The following is a 24,706-nucleotide window of genomic DNA, read 5'->3' as shown; positions in this document are numbered from 1 at the left end:
ATTACAGTGAAATGACAGAAAGCATCAGCAAAGGGAAAAGGTATTAAAAGCCGGTATTAAAACTACAGTGTTGTAAAAACACTCCAGGCACAGTAAGCCATTCTTAAACTAGTTAGGGTGGTGAGAAACCTCCCCAAATCCAATCTCCCAGATGCCAGGAAAAAAACAATCTGGTAAGCAGGACATTCAAAGAATAGCAATCAGGCCTGTCATGTTAACTTTTTTCCATACACTATCTTCATGGTTTTAAGTAACTAGTCCTCTATTGTGCCACTTTCCGGTACTACCACAAAAAATAATAAGGTCTTCATTAGATTTGAAAATCTAACTAGATATATTTTCACATGTAAGCTCTTTTTCTTGTCCTGAATGTCCACAGGTCTTCAAATCCTTTACCCAACAAGATTTGAGCATTTGTAGATATGGTTTAAATAACCATTAAGAACCTCTTTCTATAATGAAAAATCTGAGAATCAAGGGGGGTAAACAGGGGCAGTTCAAAGGAGTCGTCTCTTCAAATGCTCTCAGACTACTAATGATCACTCAGGATTTTTCAGAGACATCAAATAAGTTTTATTATTTTCCTAGTGTGAAAAGCATTTTAACTTTTATATTATGACATTTAAATATTTATAACTCTGAAAAAAATTTTCATAGTACATATCATGTATATTAAACTTACTTTATGCCTTATACCAAATCAAATAAATATCTCATATGAAAAAAACATACGGTTTTTATAAAATAAGAACATATACATATAGATGTATTTCAATCTTCAATATCTGCACAGTATCCCATTTTAGGGTGATATGATTTATTAAACCATTATTTACTGATGATTTTAGTTTCTTTTTAGTTTTTATTTATTATAAATGAAGCTTCAGTGAACACCCTTGTGCACAGGTTCAGCAAATGCATCTATGATATATAATTCCTATAATGGAACTGTTACATTGAGGAGTATTAAATATCTTTCCAAAACAGTTTGAGCGTATTTCTACTCCTCAAAATATATAAAAGCAGTAACAGTTACCTTTAATTTCAAAAATGAAATTTGGATTACTATTAACCATTTATAGGTAAACCAAGTAAGAACTCACCTCGTCCACTTCCACTGCCACTTCTGCTTTGGTAAGTATCACCATTACCTGTAATGCATTTTTTTTTTTTTTTTGCAGATTATTTAGGGAAAATTCAGCTCACCTTTTTTTTTTTTTAAACACAGGTCTCCTCCTTGAACACATAAACCATATAGCTATTTCGATTCAAATACTGAGCGCTAAGGATTCCTGGTCCCTTCATCCACCCATCTGTTAATTCTACATTTAATTTAAATCTTTTCCTCATTTGAACATTTTGTTCAAAGACTTCCCTTTTTTTTTAAAGAGAGTTTTAGATTTACAGAAAAATTGAAGGAAAGGAACAGAGATTTCCCATACACTGCCTCTTGCCCCCACATTTGAACAGCCACCCCCCGTTATCAATATCCCCCATTAGTGTAGTACATTTGTTACAACTGATGAACCTAAGCTGACATGACATAATCAAAGTTTACATTAGGGCTCACTCTAGGTGTTGTACATTCTATGGGTTTGGACAAATATAAAATGACATGTATCCACCATTAATGTAACACACAAAGTATTTTCACTGTCCTAAAAAAATTCTCCATGCTATTCATCCCTCCCCCCAGCAACCACTGATCTTTTTACCCCTCTCCAGAGTTGTTTCCTTTCCACATTGGCTTCTTTCACTTAGTAATAGGCATTTAGGGTTCCTTCTTACCTTTTCATAGTTTGATAGCTCATTTCCTTTTGGTGTTCAATAATATTCTATTGTCTAGATGTACCAGTTTATCCACATTTGCACATTTTTATCAATAATTTTGGGGTTTTTAGAGAACCCAGAAATGGACCCTTGGCTCTTTGGGCAACTAATATTTGATAAAGCAGGAAAAACATCCAGTGGAAAAAAGACAGTCTCTTCAATAAATGGTGCTGGGAAAATTGGACAGCTACATGCAAAAGAATGAAACTTGACCACTTTCTCACACCATACACAAAGATGAACTCCAAATGGGTGAAAGACCTCGATGTGAGACAGGAATCGATCAAAATCCTAGAGGAGAGCATAGGCAGCAACCTCTATGACATCAGCCACAGCAACCTTTTTCATGACACATCTCCAAAGGCAAGAGAAACAAAAGATAAAATGAACTTGTGGGACCTTCATCAAGATAAAAAGCTTCTGCACAGCCAAGGAAACAGTAAAAAAAACTAAGAGGCAACCCATGGAATGGGAGAAGATATTTGCAAATGACACTACAGATAAAGACTGGTATCCAAGATCTACAAAGAACTTCTCAAACTCAATACACAAGAAACAAATAAACAAATATTAAAATGGGCAGAAGATATGAATAGACACTTTTCCAATGAAGACATAAAAATGGCTAACAGACTCATAAAAAATGTTCAAAATCATTAGCCATTAGGGAAATTCAAATCAAAACCACACTGAGATACCACCTTACGCCAGTTAGAATGGCAAAAATTGACAAGGCAAGAAACAACAATTGTTGGGGAGGATGTGGAGAAAGGCGATCCCTCCTACATTGTTGGTGGGAATGCAAGTTGGTACAGCCACTCTGGAAAACAGTGTGGAAGTCCCTTAAAAAGTTAAAAATTGAGCTACCCAATGATCCAGCCATTGCACTACTGGGTATTTACCCCAAAGATACAGACGTAGTGAAGAGAAGGGCCATATGCACCCCAATGTTCATAGCAGCATTGTCCACAAAAGCTAAATCGTGGAAGGAGCTGAGATGCCCTTTGACAGATGATGAGATTAAGAAGATGTGGTCCATATATACAATGGAATATTACTCAGCTATCAAAAAGAACGATTTCTCAACATTTGCTGCAACATGGACGGCACTGGAGGAGATAACTAAGCGAAATAAGCCAAGCAGAGAAAGACAATTATCATATGGTTTCACTCATCAATGGAACATAAGAACTAGGAAGATCGGTAGGAGAAGAAAGGGATAAAGAAAGGGGGGGTAATCAGAAGGGGGAATGAAGCATGAGAGACTATGGACTCTGAGAAACAAACTGAGGGCTTCAGAGGGGAAGGGGGTGGGGAAATGGGATAGGCTGGTGATGGGTAGTAAGGAGGGCATGTATTGCATGGTGCACTGGGTGTTATACGCAACTAACGAATCATGGAACTTTACATCAAAAACCAGGGATGTACTATATGGTGACTAACATAATATAATAAAAAAATATTATTATAATAAAAAATAATAATGTTGGGGTTTTTTTTCATTTTCTCCTCAAATCCCCTAACTCAGAGTTCTTTCTTTGAAACCACTACAAACTTCATTTTCCTTCCTCCAATTAAAGCTATAGCTTACGCCTCAAATTAACTGATAGATAAGAGGGAAGAAATAATTCACAGTGCATGGTGCACAGAAATAATACAGCTGCCCATGTATTTTTGCCTGCAGATCTAAAAAGCAGAGAAAATCATGACCTAACCTAGTATAATTAAATGTATCTATTAGGTTACTAATTATAGAGCTAAAAGCATATATGAATTCTTAACATTCTTACTGAATTAGTAAATAAGAAATTCTATTTCTGGGGTGCCTGGGTGGAACATTTGCCTTCCTCTCAGGTCATGATCCCAGAGTCCTGGGATCCAGCCCCACAATGGGCTCTGTGCTCAGCAGGGAGTCTGCTTCTCCCTCTGCCCTTCCCCCCAGCTCATGCTTACAGTCTGTCTCTTTCCCTCTGTCTCTCTCTGTCTCTCTCTCTCTGAAATAAATAAATTAAATCTTTAAAAGGAAGGAAGAGGGGGGAGAAAGGAAGAAATTCTATTTCTCACCTGTGCCACTTAATGCTGGTCTTCTAGAACCAAAAAGGCCACCAGTGCGCTGTGTCCCCTCATCTTGTTCATATTCACTATCTATATTTATGCATAATAAAATGAGATTATGTTATTTCTAAAAAGTTTTAAAATCGTACAGTAAAGAGAAGAAAATCAAGTCATAGTGCCAGAAGTTAAAGATGTGAGGCAAAATGGTTAAAATTTTAAAGGAATCACAATGAGCATTTTTCTAAGCACCATACAAAGGATTTCTACACAAATTATTTCCTTCAATTACAAATTACTTCCTCAAAGTTTTTATTTTATTAACATTATTTTATAAAAGTAGTTAGGGCCAATGCTATGTTAAAATATCATATAAGCAAAAGTTAAATGACCTCCAAAAAGTAAACTGTTACTGCTCCAGAAACTTCACATTGCTTAATCTCATTACTTATTCTCCAGAATAGCAACCCCTTGCTCCCACTGTTGCCAAATCAAACCTTCCAAGTTCTGAACAACCACCCCAAGACCCCTACACTTTTTTAAAAGTGACAATTCATTAATCTCCTACACATTTATTAAATCATTATTACAAATTTAATTTTAACTTCCACAACCACTAATCTATCCTCCTCCGTTAAGAGACAAATGCAATCCAACAGTGACTTCTGATGTTAATACCCCTAGCTCCAAGAAATGATGGCTGGAGTAATTTAAGGTAGAAAGCCACATTAGTGAAAGAAAGTATAATGAGGGGCTAGAACCTTGGAGAAGGCCACCTCTTTCTAGGTTGGCTATCATTATCAAGGCTCTAAAACACTTAGAATTAGTAAATAAGATTAAAGAGCTGAGTCACACAAACGTTTAGAAAGATTCATATATTCCAACTAACAAGTATGCAAGTAGATTATGTGTCTAAAAAATAATGTTATATACAATTTAGGTGATTATGTACCAGTCACTCTGCTAAGCTATTCTTCATATAATCCTCTCAACAACCTTATGTATTAAGAAAGAAATGATGAAAAATAAAACCTAACAGATAAAGCACACCATTTGCGATTCACTACTAACTTGGACTTCCTAGACCAAATCCTCCACGGCAACCTCGGAAACTACCTCTTCCACCTCTTCTGGATGACCCTGAAGCTTCTGAATCATTTCCATCTTGATAGCCTATAATATTAAAACACACACACAAGAACAATACAAAACAATAACAAAAAATCTTGGAGAAATGGTGGCCAAATTTAATTTAAGCCTTGCATAATTCAATGACTTTAAATATTTTAAGGCAATAACAGTTACTAAAAAGAAATGCCATATTTGACCTATAAATGTTCAACTTTACTAACATAAAGAGACATAGCTACAATTTAAAAAAAAAAACTGCTTGCTTTGAGAATCAAAACTAAAAATGACTTGGGCTTGCTGGCTGGCTTAGTTGGTAGACTATGTGACTCTTGGTTTCAGGGTCCTGAGTTCAAGACCACATTGGCAATAGAGTTTACTTAAAAAAAAAAAAAACTAAAAATGACTAAAAGGAAAAAGTGTCACTTGTAAAACAGTAAGTGTTGCCACAACCTCATCATTAACAAGATTTCAACAATGCAGAAAACGATTAGATAAATCTAGGCTTATATTTGTTCCTTACAGAAAACTGTAAAACATCTTACTCAAAGCACAGACATATAGCTATATATGAAGTCTGATTTCTTGCTACAGATAATGTGTTAATTCAATTGAATACCAAAAATCAGTATCAACAGTTCAAGTAAAATTTGATCCCACCTAGAGCAGAATGAGATCAATTCAAAACCAAATGTCAACTGCGCAGAAAATAAAGAAATTGAGATTTAGTTTATGAACTTGCCACTATTTACACCCAAAGAAACTGACGAATAAAGGTAAAAATTCTCCATATATTTCTTGATATTGAATTATATGGGTTTTCAAAACCTATTTATAAAATAGGGCAGACTTAGGTCAAGGTGGATTCAGAGTTATAAATCTACTACCTAAAACCTACAGAACCTCAATCTGGCAATAATCTATCAATAATTACATTTACATTTTAGTTCTAAATTATTTATTTGTGCCTCTTTATTATTGAATGAGCCTTGTTGGGGTTTATCTCTTTTAAAGAAACAGTTTATCTTTTTGATCTGCTTCTTTTTAAGGCGTGTTACTTTGGTGTGTACACATGAATAAACAAAATACATAAAACTTATATATACAAGTTTAAATATAATAAAATGAAAACCTATGGTCCCAGCTTAAAACTAAGAATGTTCCCAATACACCTCTGGAGCCCATGGATAGTCTTTTGCCCTGTAAAATCCACTCCCCTTTCTCAATCAATATCCTGAATTGTTTTTCATTTCCTTGCTCTTACTTTAATATTTTAAAATTAAATTTTAAATTAAATACTTTAAAATTAAAATTTTACCAACTATGTACATAACTTTTTGCAACGTATTGTTTAGGTTTGTGTTTGAGCTTTATGTAACAGAATCATATAGAATATATTCTTTGTTTCTTTAATCCACCTTCATTTCTATTGATGTGTGAAAATGTACTTTACTTTTACTGCTGAATAACATTCCATTGTATGTTTCATTCATGTCTATTATCTTTTTAACTTCCTTCTACTGAGTTTTTACTTAAGTTGAACACTGAGCTCACTAATTTCTTTTCTACTCCATACATTTAAGAGTATAGCTTTATTATTTTGTTATACTTTATTATTGCTATATGAATTTTAATTCATAAATTGATAAATTCAGTTTCTAAACCGCAAGGGTTAGGCTTTTTGTTACGGATTTCTACTTTCATGAAACTTTAACAAGAGGACATAGTTTGTGATAAATTCTATGGTATATTTTGGGACTTCCTTTTGGCCTTAATAGATGGTAAAATTGTGTGTATTTTCTATGTGCTGTAAAGGAATGTGTAATTTATAATATGGGGCATATTATTCCAAACAGAAACATTAAATCAAGCTTAATAACTGGTATTCAAAACTTCTATAGTCTCCACAGTCTTAATCATTTCTGGTCTGTTCATTCTATCAGTTCTAAGGGGAAAATGGTTTAAACCTAGGATTAGTGGGGGGCGCCTGAGTGGCTCAGTGGTTCAGCATCTGCCTTCAGCTCTGGTCATGATCTCAGGGTCCTGTGATCAAGGCCCATGTCTCCCTGCTCAGTGGGGAGCCTGCTTCTCGCTCTCCCTCTGCCCACCCCCTGCTCATGATCTCTCTCTCTCACTTGCTCTCCAATAAATAAATCTTGGGAAAAAACAAAAACAAAAACAACCCTAGGACTAGTGGTTTAACTAGAATTTGCAATTTTTTCCATGTAATTATGTCTACTTTTGCTTTATATACTTAAGAATATACTGTTAGATTTCGAACCATGTTCCAAACTGTAATACCTTCCCAGTGAAAATGACTTTTATCATTAAGTATTTCTTTATTCCTGCTTTATTCCTGCTCATTTCTTTATGTCTGCTTTAGAGTCTATTTTGTATCCTATACTTCTATTGGGGTTAATATTGAGCTGACATTTTTTCTATTTTCAACTCTGCATTGAAATACGTTTACTGTTTACATATATCATGATTACTAATTATCAATTTCCTACTTCTATCATTTTATTTTGTCTGTTCCCTTCCCTGAGTTTTTTCAATTTTTTTTCTTTTCCTCTCTGTCCTTCTATTGATCTCCCAAACACTGCATTTTATGCTTTTACTGATATCCTTCAATTTCAGCAATGAATATTTAAGAAATATTTATTTTCATCTTTGTCCCCTCCTCAAAGTCTAGCCTTTTATCCTATTGGATTTCCTCCACTAGTAAGTTATACATTATATATCCTTTTTCTTATTATCCTTCAATTTTACCATTTTTAAGAAATTTTGAAATTAGTTTCAATCTGTTCTCTTTCTTACTGAGCTGACAAAGAACTAAAGACTTTTCATTTGCTAGTATTTTAGTTCTTTCTTATTTCTAAAACCCCTAAATTAGTGACATTATTACTATCTTCTACAGTCAATACTTATTTAGGTTTACCAATATGTTTGCCAATTTTAAAATGTGTATTTATTTAGTTTTTTCTCATCATTGCTTCCTACTTCTTTCTTGTTGCATTCAGTTTCCTTCTTGCTAATATACAAGATTCGGTAGTTCTTTCCTCAGTGGCCTGACAGTACTCAACACCGTCTTTATCTGAATGGTTTTATTTCTCTCTGACACCTAAATTATCTGGATATAGCAGTTTCAATTCAGAACTATTCTCTCCCAGGATTCTACGTTCTACTCTATTATGTTCTCTACCTTTACTGAAAAAAAACAAGTTCTGCTGTCAATCTTTTGTCCTTTTACAGGTGAATCTTTTTTCTCTGTTAGCTCTGAATATTTTTATCTCCATAATTTTGCAATGTCAACACACATATAAGAGTGTGAATTTTTTTTAATTTGCTCAAGATTCTTGTACCTTCTTAAATCTGGAAAAGTTTCTCAACTATTCTCTGAATAGCCTTCTTTTCCTTCCCTCTCCTCCTTCCATTTTCTCTGTACTCTTCTCAGGAGATATTTAGACATACGTTGGAATAACAGAGATTCTTATTTTATCTTCCGTGACTGTTAAATGCTTTCATGTTTTCCATTCCCAAATTTAGAGAATTTCCTCAGATCTATCTTTGGATTCATTTATTCTACTCATCTTTGTTTAATCTGTTTAATCTATTCATTATGTTTTCAATCACTACTGCTTTCTGTAAATTCAATTTGGTTCCTTTTCAAAACTAGCTTCTCTACTGTGCAAATGACTACACAATGACTCAGTACCTCCAGTATCTATAGCTTAATAATCTCATTCACAGGAGAAATACAAACATTTAAATGAACATGCTCTTTTTTTCCCTATAGCTGATGCCAATTTCTAGTTATATAAGGAGTCTAATAACTAGAGATGAAAAGAAAATGGAAGTTATACAGAATTAAAAGTCTGAATAACTTTCTTGTTAGAAGGTAAGGCTAGAAACTCTACGTATCCTACATGGTGTTAAAAATAATTGCCCACAATAGCTAAATCATGGAAGGAGCCAAGGTGCCCTTCAACAGATGACTGGATTAAGAAGATGTGGTCCATATATACAATGGAATATTACTCAGCCATCAAAAAGAACGATTTCTCAACATTTGCTGCAACATGGATGGCACTGGAGGAGATAATGCTAAGCGAAATAAGTCAAGCAGAGAAAGACAATTATCATATGGTTTCACTCATTTATGGAACATAAGAAGTAGGAAGATCGGTAGGAGAAGAAAGGGAAGAAGAAAGGGGGGAGTAAACAGAAGGGGGAATGAACGATGAGAGACTATGGACTCTGGGAAACAAACTGAGGGCTTCAGAGGGGAGGGGGTGGGGGAATGGGAATGGGTAGTAAGGAGGGCATGTCTTGCATGGTGCACTAGTGTTATATGCAAGTAATGAATCATGGAACTTTACATCAAAAACCATGGATGTACTGTATGGTGACTAACATAATATAATAAAAAAAATATTATTAAAAAAATAATAATTTCTTTTTAAATAAATAGGTTAAAAGGTAAGTAAAACACTACAAAAGTTAAAATAAATGAACTAGATCTATACTTTCAACATATAAATCTTTAAAAACATGGAATAAAAAAGTCATAAAAAAGGGGGGAGTGCCTGGCTGGCTGAGTCGGTAGAGCATGCAACTCTTCACCTTGGAGTTTTAAGTCTGAGCACTCCAATGGGTGTAGAGATTACTTAAAAATAAAAATTTTTTTTAAATCACAAAAAGATGGGTATAATAAACTTTTATAAAAGTATGAATAGGAAGTATACACTACATATCAATGTTTAAAAAAAGTTACCTCAGGAAAAAGGAGATATAAAATACAAAAGGAAGATGAGTTTTCTAACAATTATGTAATTTTTTTTCTATATTTGAAGTATACATGACAAAATATTCCTGTTAAATCCAGGTAGTGGTATACAAGTGGTATACAAGTTGTATATATTTTGTGCTGGGGCACCTGGTCTGCCTTCGGTTAGTTAAGGTCATGATCCCAGGGTCCTGGGATCAAGCTCCACATGGGGCTCCCTGCTTGGCCGGGAGTCTGCTTCTCCCTCTCCCTCTGCCACTCCCCCTGCTTGTGTTCTCTCACTCTATCTCTCTGATTCTATGTCAAATATATAAAATCTTAAAAACAAAAAAAACAAAAAAAAACATTCTGTGCTTTTCTGAGTTTTTGAAATATTTCAAAATTTACCACTTTAAATGTCGCTTTTCATAAAATAACATTAACATATTTTTAAAGGTGACGTTAGTCCTTCCATGAATTCTGCATTTCATAAGGGACAGCTGACAATCTCCTGCAGCCTTTTAAAGATGTCTGGTAAAATCTTCAGAAAAAAGTAAGTTTATTAATCATTTAAATTTTGTGTAAAAGAAACATGAACATCTTTTCTTCATTTAAAAAGTACTTACCATAAATTTAGCGAGGTCACTCAACCTTCAATATACAAAATTCAACTGTATTTCTATATACTAGCAAACAAAATGAAAACTTTTAAATGATATGGATCACTGACATCAGCAAAAATGGCAAAGTACGAAACTCCAAATTCTGCTACTCCAAAAAAAAAAATGCACAAAAACTGTCAGAATTAACATTTTCTAAAATGGAAATAAATCAAACTTGCAATAACCCAGAGAATATTTTTTTAAGCTGATTCTTAGTAAGAACAGTGAACTCTGTGGTATATTTCAACTTACTTCAGTCCCATCTCCTGGCAATTCCACTTCTAGGCATATATATTCAAAAGATGCAAAGACAAGGACTCAAACAGATAAATAAATACGAATGTTCGTAGAAGCATTATTCACAATAGACAAAATAAGTAAAAACCCAAATATTCGTCAATAGATGAATGGATAAAATGTGGTGTTATACATACAATGGATAATTATTCAGCCATAAAAAGAAATGTACTTTGTTCACATACATGCTAGAACATGAACGAACACTGAAAACATTAAGCTAAGTGAATTAAGCCAGACACAAAAGGGCAAATGTTGTATGATTCCACTTGTATGAAATATCTAGAACAGAGGCAAATTCAAAGAGACTATAGAATAGAGTTTACCAGGAACCTGGGGGGAGAAGATAAGGGTACGTACTATATAATGGATATAGATTTCTGCTTAGGTTTCTGCTTTCAATTTTGGAAACGGATAGTGGTGACAATTGCGTAACACTGTAAATGTACTTAATGCCACTTAATTATACAGTTAAATATAACTAAAATGGCAGATTTTATGTCCCAGGTATTTTACCACAAAAAAAAGAGTGGAAAATTTCTCAAATTTGACGAAAAATATAAATTCACACATCCAAGAAGCTTAACCAACATCCAGTAGGATAAATTTAAAGAGATTTACAACTACACCCTATCAATATAAAACAAGAACAAAAGGTGCTAGGACAACTACATATTCACATGCAAAAGAATTAAGTTGGACTCCTCCCTCACACCATACAAAAAGAACTCAAAATGGATCAAAGAGGAAAACAATAAAATTATTAGAAGGAAACACAGGTAAAAATCTGCATGACCTTTTAACAGGCAAATGTTTTCTAGATATGACACCAAAAACACAAGCAACAAACAAAAAATATATAAACCAGACAGCACCAAAATTTAAAACTTCTGTGCTTCAGAGGACACCATCAAGAAAATAAAAAGGTAACACAAAGGGAATATATCTGCAAATTGTCTACCCGATAGCACATGTAACAAGACACAAAGAATTCTTTAAACAATAAAAAGACAACCCAGTTATTTATTTTTATTTTTTTAAATATTTTATTTATTTATTTGACAGAGATAGAGACAGCCAGCGAGAGAGGGAACACAAGCAGGGGGAGTGGGAGAGGAAGAAGCAGGCTCATAGCGGAGGAGCCCGATGTGGGGCTCGATCCCATAACGCCGGGATCACGCCCTGAGCCAAAGGCAGACGCTTAACGACTGCGCCACCCAGGCGCCCCCAACCCAGTTTTTTAAATAAGCAAATAGACCTTTCTCCAAAAAGGATATACGAACAGCCAATACACACAGGAAACCTGTTCAACATAACAGCCATCAGGAAACCACAATCAAAACGACAATGAGATACCATTTAAATTTTGTGTACAAACATCACAACCACTAAGAAGACACACAGCAACAAAGATTGGAAAGAATACTGAGAAAATGGGACACTCATGCATGGTTGGAAGGAATATAAATTGGTACAGCTGCTGTTGAAAACAATTTGACAGTTTCACTCCTAGGTATATGCACCAGAAAAATTAAAACATGTTTACATAAAACTTGTACACAAAGGTTAATAGGAGTATTAGTCATAATAGCCTAAAAGTAGAAACAACCCAGTAATCAACTGATGAATAAAAAGAATGTGGTACAGCCACACAGTGAAATATTACTCAGCCATTACAAGTAACTAAGTATCATCACATGCTACAGCATGGACAAACTGTGAGAAGTTCATCCTAAGTGAAAGAACACACAAAAGACCACACATTACACAATTCCATTTATATGAAATGTCCAGAATCAGCAAACCCATAGCTACAGAAAGTCAATTAATGATTGCCAAAGGATGGAGATAAGAGGGAAGTGGGACTAACTACTAATAGGCCCAGGGTTTTGAGGGGGAAGAAAGAAAATGTTCAGGAATTAAATAGTGATGATGGGCATACAATACAGTGAGTATATTTAAAACTACTGAAGTATATACTCTAAAATGGTGAAACATATGTTATATGGAATATTAGATAAATAAAAAACATGCATCACAAAATATCAAATACTAATGTAAAGAAAGATGTGTAATGACTCTAGTGAAAATTGCAAAACAGAGCTAGGAAAAACTAAAGACCTACTTAAATGGGGATATTCATGGATTGAAAGACTTGATAACTGTAAAAATGGTCATTCTCCTCAAAATCAATGCAATCCCCAAAATAACCCATTAGGTTTTTTCCAGGAAATTGATAAACTGATTCTAAAAATCACATACAAATGCAAAGAACTAAGAATAACCCAGGTAATACTGAAGAAAAATGAACTTGGAAGACTTACACTACCAGATATTAGGATCTATTATGAAACTGCACTAATTAGGCTATATAGCAAAGGTGCAAAAATATAGAAACTGACCAATGGAAAGGAATCATGTCCAGGAACACTTCCACATATACACTGTTACTTGATTTAGGACAAAGAAGTCCTTGTAGTGTAGAGTGGAAGGAAAAGTCTTCCACTAAGTGATAAGGAATCAACTGGGCACTCCTACGGGGAAAAAAATGTACCATGATCCCTAACTTACGTCATATACAAAAATAAAGCCCAGATGAATTACAATCTGAATGTGCACACTAAAAAGATAAAACTTTAAAAGAAAAATAGAAGAGACTATCTTCATGACTTTAGAAGAAGCAGAGACTCCCAATATAAATGTCACCCAGGAGTTATTTTTCCTATTCGTGCAAATTTTCTCTAAGTTTTAAATTATTTGCCAATGAAAAGGTAAACATAGACACCTAACAGAAAAGATGGCGAAAGAACTGAATCAGCACTACACAAAAGATGATGTACAAATGGCCAGTAAACTTAAGAAGCACTGGACATTTCATTAGTCCATCAAGGAAAGACAAATTAAAAACACAATAAGATATACCACCGCACACTCAGCAGAATGGTTAAAGAAAAAGAAAATAACCAGACATTGGTGAGGATGTAGGAGTATACCTTAGTATATCTATCTTGAAAACATTTCACAATAGCTATTAAAGCAAAAAATATACAAAATCTATGAGGCATCATTTCTGAGTATGTGTGAACAGCACCAAAAGAAATGTACTAGAATGTCCACAGCAGCAGCTTCAAAATAGCGTAAAGCTGGAAGACATCCAAACAGCATTATTAGCATAACAGTAGAACCAAAGAACCTATATAGCAATGGTAGTGATCTACAACTGCAACCAACACTATGAATGCATCTCACAAATACATTGAACAGAAGATGGACACAAAAGAGTATGTTGCATGATTCCATTTATATCAAGTACAAAAACAGAGAAAATTAACCTATGTTGCTCAAAGTCAGATTACAAGTTAACCGTGGGATGGGAGGGTTGCCAGTGAAAGAAAATGAGCATAAAAGGGACTTCTGGAGGTGCCAGTAATTTCTATTTCTTGATTTGGATGCTTGTGAACACAATAAACTCAGGTGTGTTCAGTTAGTGAAAAATCATTGAGCTATACAGGTACAACATATGCACATGTCTGGTGCTATATCAAGTCATATTTCAATATATACTTATATTTATGCACATATATTTTTTATTTACTGAGTGACCGCCATGAGCAAATTTCCTCCCTTCAAATGTATACAACTAAAGAGAACAGCAATCAGGGATATGCAAAAATGACTGTTTGCCTGCTAGTCACACTGTATTAGTCAATAAGCCAGGATCAAGCACATAGAGCTGCAACCAGCCTGTGACTGCCTCACTTAAATATGAATTAGATTAATTTAAAGAAAATACTGAGGAAGATATTCACTGTTCTGCAAAAAACAACCAAAAATTTAAAACTAAGAGCAATGTTTTAAGAACACTAAGTGCTTGGGGCGCCTGGGTGGCACAGCGGTTGAGCGTCTGCCTTCGGCTCAGGGCGTGATCCCGGCCTTATGGGATTGAGCCCCACATCAGGCTCTTCCGCTATGAGCCTGCTTCTTCCTCTCCCACTCCCCTGCTTGTGTTCCCTCTCTCGCTGGCTATCTCTATCTCTGTCAAATAAATAAATAAAATCTTTAAAAAAAAAAAAAAAAGAACACTAAGTGCTAAAAATCGCTTGTTGAAGGGGGAAAATAAGCAATTCTAAAAGATGAGTCTGGCTTTTTCTTATACCTAAATTTCCTCCCTATCATTACATGTCCCCCTGCAATTATCATTAAAAAAAACCCTTCAATTTATGAGAAAAACAGCCAAACCTCATTCACCACCAAATTCCTCCCCACCTCACAGCCCTAAGAAGGCTACAGTGAAGTCCACACAAGCCCTAGCGGCACTAAGAAGGGTCTGGTATTCAATGGGCTAACTATCTAATGGGCAAAGGAAAATGATGTTCCCAAGTTACAGTAAAGACACTGATGAATCTGATTATCATATAGTTCCTAAGAATAAACTCTTTTATCATAAGTAGATCTGCACAACTTTAACAATCTTATAAGTTCACTATGTTTTTTGTGGGTTTTATCGTTGATATTTTAACATGTCTATCCATAGGTTATCAAGAATTAAATATGGTAATGTTTATACCATCTCATCCTAACTTTATTAGAGGCAGGATTAGCAGAGTACGGTAGGGCATTGCCAGACCTTTTAACAAAAAGTAACCTACAATTTCTTCACTCTCCCACATACCCAAATATTCTATTCAGAGACAAAGACATCCCAGTTCATAGATACTGTGACTGACCAGAACTCACAGTCCCTATTCTGTACTTCACAGAACATTCTGGAGATCTTTGGGGGAAAAAAAATCCATGACATTAGAAACTGTAAGTACAAATCATTCCAAAATGTGGTCCTTACCGCCTCTCTTGGAAAACCCTCTGTTCCGTGTTCGATTATCTTCACAGTCATTATTAGATTCTTGAATAAGAATTTAACATGTGAATAGCATCTAAATAATTAACTTCATAGTTGTAATATCTAAAGAATAGCACTATCACAGGATAAATTAGTGAGAAAAATAAGTATTTTTAAGGTAAAAAATATGAACATTTTAATTCTTGAAATAATTTTAGCAACAGAAATATAAAGACATTATTCACAAATCCCTATACAAATCATTTAACATACCTAAATGTTAAGTGTATAACTGAGAACTTGCTATTTCCCAAGAGCTAAGCACAAGCCAAAAAATAAGAATTTCGTCCATACTGGTATGACTAAAAATGGTTTCAGAACTATCTAAACTATTAAAGTAGTCAAGTGGTTCTTAAATGTAGGCTACTAGTCACTAGAAATACATGACTATTCTTCTTATAATACTGTCAATATTTCTGTAATTTGCCTTTCTTACTATATCTCAGACATTAGTGGTTTTTTTTTTTAACATACGCAAATTTTTCCCCAATCATCCTAATGAAACAATTGGGGAATATCTTAGCTTTTCTGTTTTTAACGATGTTATCAAGTAATATTACCAGTTTCCCAACAGCAGAATGAGAATCACTACACTGAAGGCTACCTAGGAATTAGTTGGAAAGTTTGTTAAAAATAAATTCCTAGGAAAAAAATTAAATAAATAAATAAATAAATAAATTCCTAGAATCCACCCCAGAGATGTTTATTTTAAAAGTATAGAGTGAGAGCAACAAATGAATAATTTTTCAAAATTTAAAAATGTTACTAACATGACTTAAAGTAATAACTTTAAGCTTTCTAGAGGATTCCAACAAAGCCACATTTGGGAAATACAGAAATGATTTCAAGAGACCTTTGTACATGTCATTAAATGCTTAAAATCTGAGAACTTTAAGTCGTAGTAATGATATCAAGTGGCTATACAGCTTAGAAGCTATAAGTTCCTGTGCAAAATGACTAATCTCCTAACAACTAATTTTGTTTTATAAGAAATAACCCAGAGCTCTTATTGCAGGCTCCTACTTGAAATGAAGTCAACAACTACTAAATATTCCTAAAAAGCCATCTAATATTAAGACAACTTTCTGGGAAGCAGGATTTAATACTACAAAGGAGCTTAACAGGAAGGAAAGAAGTCTGAAAAGAAGGTTGGCCGGCCCTGGAATAATGAGGACAACTAACATTTATTGCCTTATGTAAGAAAAACCTGTAAATTAATTTGAGACCTGACAAGGCCAAAGAGATCTCACAATATCTTTGTCCAGTTTTTCCCCTAAAACAAACCTATATTTTGACCACACTGGGAATTAAAATAGGCTAATGACATTGGGAGAAGTTGGGTGAAGAGCACAATTACACTAGGAGAGGAGTGAAGGAAACTCTCTGTACTATTTTTCTAACTTATAATGAGTCTTAGAGTATTTCAAAATATAGTTATTGAAAAAAAATTATCTGTAAAGTTAGGAAATAAAGGCAAGCACCAACAAAAAAGAGATATTATCCCAATATAAGCTACAACCATATTATATTATTCCATAAAAATTAATTACAGAGAATATATAAAATATATATAACATGTATAAATATTTAAAATATAAACATAAATAACAATATGATACATTAATTCAATATATATTTAGTATGTAAATATATTAGATATCTAATATAAATATATATTCATATAAATATATATTACCTAAAATTACTCATAATTAATAGTAATAACAACACATATAGAATTCAGTATGGTCTAGCACTGAGTAATACATACTAACTTTTTAAATCTTCACAAAAACCTAGTGAAGTGGGTATTATTCTCTTTTATAAATAGAAAAAATGAAATACAGAAGTTAAATATGTTTTTTCAAGATAATACAACTGAGAGGAGGAGACTCTGGGTCTCAAACCTACAATGTCCAAATCCAAAATCAACAGTCCTTATCACTAACTATACTAGATGGAGAAATCTAGACTGCAGGAAAAATAACAACCACAAAAGATGCTATTTGAGTGCAGAATAAAAGCTTCTATCATGATATTGCAATCTGTTCCTGAGCTTGCCAATAACGATTTTAAGAATAAAAGAATTCAATCCATATATATATACACAGAAATATATATATGTATATAGAAAATAGACCAAGGGAAGAAATTAAACCATTTTGGGGGAAAGTTCTCTCAGGATGCCATGAGAAACTAGAATCTGTGCTCAAAAGTGCTCTGGTCTACCAGTGATAAGAGTCAAGTGGGGAAGAAGGTCTAGGCTAAGTGAAAATGATCTTGAATATTCATTGATTTTAAAAAGGGAGATTAGGTAAGATAGAAATGGAAAAGACTAAAAATGGTCATTTTTTTCTTCTGTTAAATATTTGTTCTATGTTATGTACATTTTCATTTAAAATGAAAAAAGCATAGAAAATCAGGGAGAATGAGACTGACAATAACTTAGGGAAACAGTTTTATTAGATATATTAAAACCCCAAATAATTCAACACCAAATAATTCAAAGGGTTTTAGGTGATCAGGTGAGGCTTGGTTTTAATTTTGAGAATCACTGTTAAAAGTATAATGAGATTAAGACTCAAATATTTAATAAAGATAGATGGCATTTACTGTTTACCATGAATGTGTCTGGTATTAAACTTCATATTTTCATACACGTTTTCCTTAAGTCTGCCTAACAACCTATAATAGGGATGTCCTCCATTCTGCAGAATAGCAAACTGTGGCTCTGAGAAATTAAGCAACTAGCTCTAAGTCATTCAACTAGGGGGTCGCAGAGCAGGGACAGGAAACAAAGTCTGCAACTCCAAAGTATATTATGTTATTAAGATTCCACAGATAAGGGCACCTGGGTGGCTCAGTCGGTTAACCGTCCAAATCTTGATGACAGCTTAGGTCATGATCTCAGGGTTCTGAGATGTAGCCCCGAGTGGGCTCTGTGCTGGGCATGGAGCCTGCTTAAGATTCTCTCTCTCCCTTTCCCTCTGCCCCTACCCACCTCCTCTCTCCCAAAAAAAAAAAAAAAACATTCCACAGATCAGTGATTACCAGACAAAAAGGCATCAAAGTCAGCAGGGATGCTTTTTAAATACAGGTTCCAAGACCTCACCCAAATCTACTTAATCAGGCTCTCCTAGGAAAGCACTATTAATTACTGTAATCCATATTCTGGTAACATTACTCTATTCTCATCATCCTCTGTATTCCTCCAAACCAGTATGTCAGTACCTTTGACAGAAATGTCTCGATTTCCGTAGTCATCCACATTCTCATGAATCTTTTTCCAATGTCAAGAATTATGTTAGGCTGAATGGGATCTGCATGTTCCAAACTGCATGTATATACGGACATGAGTTTTGATTCTTGATGTGCTCTTTCCATTATCCACCTTTTTTAAGGTAGCAAATCATTCAAAAGTTGCACCTCATAGATTAACTAAGGCAGACTGAAAAAGGCCAAACTAGGATGCCTGAATTCTTGGTGAAGACTCTGGCAACAGGTGCTTTATAAAACTGGGTTTAAATAAATTAGAATTGAAAAAGACTAGGACACTTAATCTTAGTTTCTCTTTAGCATGTACACCTGAACATTAAATTTTAAAATCCACTACAAAAAACTCTGAACTTACCTCTCCAGAAACCAGAGTTATCACCTTCTTCAAACTTGTTATTTGAAAAACCTATACAAAATAGAAAATTAAACATGCAAATTTCTGAAAACAATTACTTGTTCCTCTGTGGTAAACCAAAAAACAAACAAAAACCGAAAGGACTACCAGTTATGATGCACCCCCAAAATAAAATAAACCACATAGAGAGAGACATATATTTATACACACACACACACACACACTGAATGAAAACTCACACAGGTTGCATTATGATTTCTGCCTGGTGTCAATTAACTAAGGTAAAAGGTCCAGCCAGTGCTATATTACCTCAAATGTCATATATATGTAGATGGTCAGAACAGTGGTATATATCAACATAAACACTATATACTTTCTATTCAAAATATCAAAGTTTTTAAAACCTTATAAATTAACTCAATCTCTTCATCTGCCAGAGGACAATACAACTAAATTATAATCCAATATTCAATAATTTTTCCCATCTCAGTACTAAGGAAATTCTTCTGACATTTTTTGTTTACAAAATTTTTTTTTACATCTTTCATTTAGCTCTGCTTTCAAATTTCTCATATAATAAAAACCTGTATCTAGATTTATGTGTCTCTGGAGCATATAGATACATCTCTAAAATTAATTTTAAAAGCATTCATCAGTAATATTTCACAAAATTTTTAAATGTTGAATGTTAATAAAATGATCTTTAGTGCAAAAATATTCAGGGACTAATATCCATTAAAATTAAAGATCACTAATAAGATGGCTGTCAATCAGTATTTAAGCTAAAATATAAAATATTAAACATATTAAATCATGGCTTCTGCAATACAGAGACTAATCAATTACTGTGTGACAGATGTTAAATTTAACTGCAGAATGTATACATAAAGTCACAATATCTCTGGTTCAAAAATTCTAACACCCCTTTTTAGCAGAGAAATTCAATACACAATTATGATACAAAAATAAGTACCCTATATCCTCAATATATGATTAGATGACAAAAACGTTTTTCCTTGAAAAGATATATCATTTCAAAATAAACACAACCTGTACAGAAAGAATATATTACCACAAAACCTAAGTTTTGAGTTATTTAGGTCATTTCAGAATTTACAATCTTTCAAGTTGGTTCAGGAAAGGATTATAATCTATCTACTGCCCTCCATAACTGCCCCTTCCCTCCATCCTACCTTCGACTGCTGGGTTTCCAAAAGGCTTCGGAAGTCTTCAACCTACACATTACTGGTCTCTATCTTAAATTCTGTTCCAGTTATGATATACAGTTTTTAAAATTTTTAAGGAACAAAAGAACTTCAAAACTTCTCCTGGTTCTTTGCTCAACTAGATTGAGATTCAAATTTACCTTTGGAGGTATAGAAGATGGATTTCTGGTTGCTGGGTACAGGGGAAGGGAGTCTTGAGTACAGAAAAAAAACTAGGGTTCACTCAAATTGTGATCATAAGATACCATAAGCAGTTTACCTCTATTTCCAAAACTCTTTCCAACTCCAAAACCACCCATTGCAGATGTATTCTCTCTTTTATTAGACTCGCCAGCATCTGAAAATGTTCAGATAGAGTTAAAACTCTTTAAAACATAAAATTAACTGTGTCATCAAAAACTAGGAATTAAACCAATCTTTGGGATTACCGAAAATAAAATCTTTCAAAAAGTTGGTGGGGGGCATCTGGCTGGCTCAGCTGGTAGAGCATGCAACTGTTGATCTCAGGGTGGTAAATTCAAGCCCCAATGCTGGGTGTAGAGATTACTTAAAAATAAAAATTTTAAATGAATGAATCAATCTCTGATGTAAAGGGACCTTCAAAGATGGGGGAGAAAGAAGCACAGGATCTTATAAAGTTAAAATATCCTGCAACCTCTATTTAAAAACTCCCGAATTATAATACCAACATAAAAACATAAACATACTACTAGTGAAATACAGCTTTCTACTAGTTTTTATTTTACTAATGACCTTTTATCAGGAAATTCAACTCTGTGACTTTGTGTATATTGAAACCTCATCCTGAATAGAGCCAGCTATTTATGTCCCTGTATAAAAGCCCTGCTATTGAAAATTTCATACTCTTGTCTTATTTTTTAATTATTTATTACTTATTCCTTTTGTTAGCGTTTAAACTGCTCTCAGTCTTTCCACTTTGAAAAGTCAAGTTAGGAAGGAACTACATAATAAAAAATAAAAGCTGCAACTACCACTCCCTTAGTCACATCTCCACCCCTCCAGGGTCTTGCCTCCTGTTATCCTTGTAAGCTTTATCTGCCACTACACAACAGTGAGGCACCCAACATTTTAATTCACACCAAACAACTTCCCATACTCCACATTGTGAATTTCTAATATTTTCTACATTCCTACACACTATTCCTTAGGCATGGCATTCCCTACTTTCCTATTTTTCCTCTCAAAATTCTTTTCACTCTTCAAAACTCCAGTTCAAAGGCCACCTCATCTATGAAGTCTTTCAAACCTCCAGTCATAATCAATCCTTCCTCCACATTCCCACAGCACACTCTCTTTATTTCTTTCCATGTGTTTCTCTACTCATAGTTAAGAATTTTGAGGGCAGAGTTGCTATGGCAAGAAGCATGGCTATTTATTTTTTTTATAATAATATTTTTTATTATATTATGTCAGTCACCATACAATACATCCCTGGTTTTTGATGTAAAGTTCCATGATTCATTAGTTGCGTATAACACCCAGTGCACCATGCAATACATGCCCTCCTTACTACCCATCACCAGCCTGTCCCATTCCCCCACCCCCTCCCCTCTGAAGCCCTCAGTTAAGAAGCATGGCAATTTAAAACAAAAAACTGAAACAAAAGACATCCGAAATGACAAAAACTGCCACTTTAAACTATCACTAGAAAAAATTAAAGCATTATCTTGTGGTCTTCATAAATTGTGTCTTATCTAACTATATCATATACTAATACAGGACAGTAAAGGATCTCCAAAACTCCTAAATCCGTGTGCAAAATTGTATATGAGCAATGATCCATATTTTCATCAGATTCTAAAGATGTATATGATTCAAGAAGTTAAAACTATTTAGGTCATACTTCACAGAACATGAAAAGTGATCAATACTATATTATAAGAAATTAAGAGTCAATTTCAAAAACAAATTACTAGCTACGAAAGCTCTGAGAAAAAATATAGAGAATGAAACTAAAATATTACATTAACAATAAGGGAAAGGAGTTACATTCATGGGTCTATGAATTTTCAAGATTATACGTAGTACAATGATAACTTTTTAAAGTATTAACATTCAACCAAGAGTTTTTATCAGAAGTTTAATGTGTTTCCAACCTAACATGTATGGAATTAACAATGTGTAGTAAAATCTCTCTCAGTGATGGTTTTCTCATTTAAAAACCCTTTATTCGGAGATATAGGCTTCCAGTTACAGAACGAATAAGTCACACAGATAAAAGATAAAGCAAAGAAAATACAGTCATTAGTATTGTTAATAATGTTGTATGGTGACAGATGGTAGTAGCTACACTTGTGGTGAGCACAGCATAACCTACAGAGTTGTGCAAAACCTATGCTGTATACCTGAAACTAATGTAACATTGTGTGTCAACTACACTTCAACTTTTTTTTATTTATTTTTTTATTTTTTTAAAGATTTTTTATTTATTTATTCGACAGCGATAGAGACAGCCAGCGAGAGAGGGAACACAAGCAGGGGGAGTGGGAGAGGAAGAAGCAGGCTCATAGCAGAGGAGCCTGATGTGGGGCTCGATCCCATAACGCCGGGATCACGCCCTGAGTCGAAGGCAGACGCTTAACCGCTGTGCCACCCAGGCGCCCCCTTCAACTTTTTTTAAAAAGAAGAAAAAAATCACCTTCAATTAATGTAAAATTTTAACAAGATATATGAGTATACTTTCTGAATTTGAAAATTAAAAAATAGCTAATTAATTTAAAACATTTCTCTGGGCGCCTAGGTGGCTCCCTAGGTTAAGCATCCGAGTCTTGATTTCAGCTCACGTCCTGGCCATGACCTCAGGGTCCTGGGATTGAGCCCCACCTGGGGCTTCCTGCTTAGCAGGGAGTCTGCTTCTCCTCTCTGCCCCTCCCCCTGCTCGTGTGTGCCTGCTCGCTCGCCCTCCCTCTCTCTCAAATAAATACATAAAATCTTGAATACATATATCTATAGAACTACATCTGTGTTAACTGAATCTAAACAAGAAATTAAGTTTTCCAAGTATTAAAGGAAATACCACACATCAACCTTTAGTGTCTCCAATGAATAAAAATACCTAGAAATAAAGTTTTTCAATTAACATCTAATGAATTCAAGATTAAGTGTTATGTGTACTTAAAACTACCAATTACCCCTAACTTACGTACCCTATAAAAGAAATAAATGGTCATATGGACTCTTAAATAAACTGGAGGTTTTAATATTTTATGGCCCTGTACTAAAACATAAAGCAGAATACTTTCAGCATTTTATTATCAAATTTTAAAATGATCTGTAGAAAGGTATTCTGCTGTATCATTATCTGTCAAATCAAGTACTGGTTGTTCTAAAAATAAAAAGTTCCAAGCTTGGGGAAATAACCTCTTAACACTAATAAGCTAAAAGAAATGCTTCCATATTGTCTTTTCTTGAAAAATAAAAACTTAAAGAAGAGATACTTCTCACCCAGATCTCTGAAGCTTTTACAAACACTCCTCCTATGTCAATTGTTGGATATCAATAATCATCACCACATTAAGTAGCTCTGTAAAGCAACTATCTTTAACCAATCTATTTAACCCATCTATTTTATCAATTTAACTATCTCCTACCATCCCAGAAAAGGAAAAAGCAAAAAGAAAACTGTTAATTGAAAAAATGATAAACTCACTATTCCAAAGTCTACTTTCCTGTGAGTTATAACAGATTTAGCTTCGCACCAAACAGTCATAATAGTCTCTATTCTTTCCATCATTCAAGTTGATAAGATTAAAGAAAGACAAAGATACTTACCTCTGTTTCCCATACTCCTCCCAGAGGCAAATCCGCTTCTCATGAAATGATCTCTTCGAGAAGGTCCATCATCCATTTCTAAATCAAGTAACAATTTGAAGCAAGTCAAAGTAAATATCTTGGTAGTACACAAACTTTAAACGTTTAACGTTTTCAATGTGCCACCCCCAGGACAAAGGAAGAATTCTATAAATCAGTAAGAAAGACAAACAGCCTAGTAGCCTACCTAAGGTAGTTCTCCAAAAGAAAAATAAATGGTGACTAAATCTTACTTAAAATAGAAATCAAAGGAAGGAGATAGCTTTTTTCAACCTTATGGCTAACTGGAAAATGGTTTTAAGTTTGCTAATACCAAGAACAGCTAAGGACATAGGGAAACAAGCACAAATCATATACTATAGTGAAGCTACAAACTAGATCTTG

The 24,706-nt window shown here is 34.1% G+C and overlaps 1 protein-coding gene across 1 annotated transcript in view; it reads right to left on the bottom strand.

The window, feature by feature from the left end:
* DDX4 (DEAD-box helicase 4) overlaps nucleotides 1-24,706 on the bottom strand; it is a 72,620-nt gene that overhangs the window by 26,096 nt on the left and 21,818 nt on the right. The window contains exons 3-9 of the mRNA XM_057307368.1: nucleotides 24,284-24,361; nucleotides 20,751-20,828; nucleotides 19,266-19,316; nucleotides 15,578-15,637; nucleotides 4,954-5,055; nucleotides 3,895-3,975; nucleotides 1,104-1,151 (exon numbers count right to left, since the gene is read on the bottom strand). Of these exons, the coding sequence (XP_057163351.1) occupies nucleotides 1,104-1,151; nucleotides 3,895-3,975; nucleotides 4,954-5,055; nucleotides 15,578-15,637; nucleotides 19,266-19,316; nucleotides 20,751-20,828; nucleotides 24,284-24,361 (498 nt within the window). The remainder of the gene's footprint in view (nucleotides 1-1,103; nucleotides 1,152-3,894; nucleotides 3,976-4,953; nucleotides 5,056-15,577; nucleotides 15,638-19,265; nucleotides 19,317-20,750; nucleotides 20,829-24,283; nucleotides 24,362-24,706) is intronic.

The sequence above is a fragment of the Ursus arctos genome, unplaced genomic scaffold, assembly GCF_023065955.2.
Source record: "Ursus arctos isolate Adak ecotype North America unplaced genomic scaffold, UrsArc2.0 scaffold_5, whole genome shotgun sequence".
NCBI classification, from domain to species: Eukaryota; Metazoa; Chordata; class Mammalia; order Carnivora; family Ursidae; genus Ursus; species Ursus arctos.
Note: the sequence above shows the minus strand (reverse complement) of the source record. Positions and strands in the feature narration are given on the sequence as shown.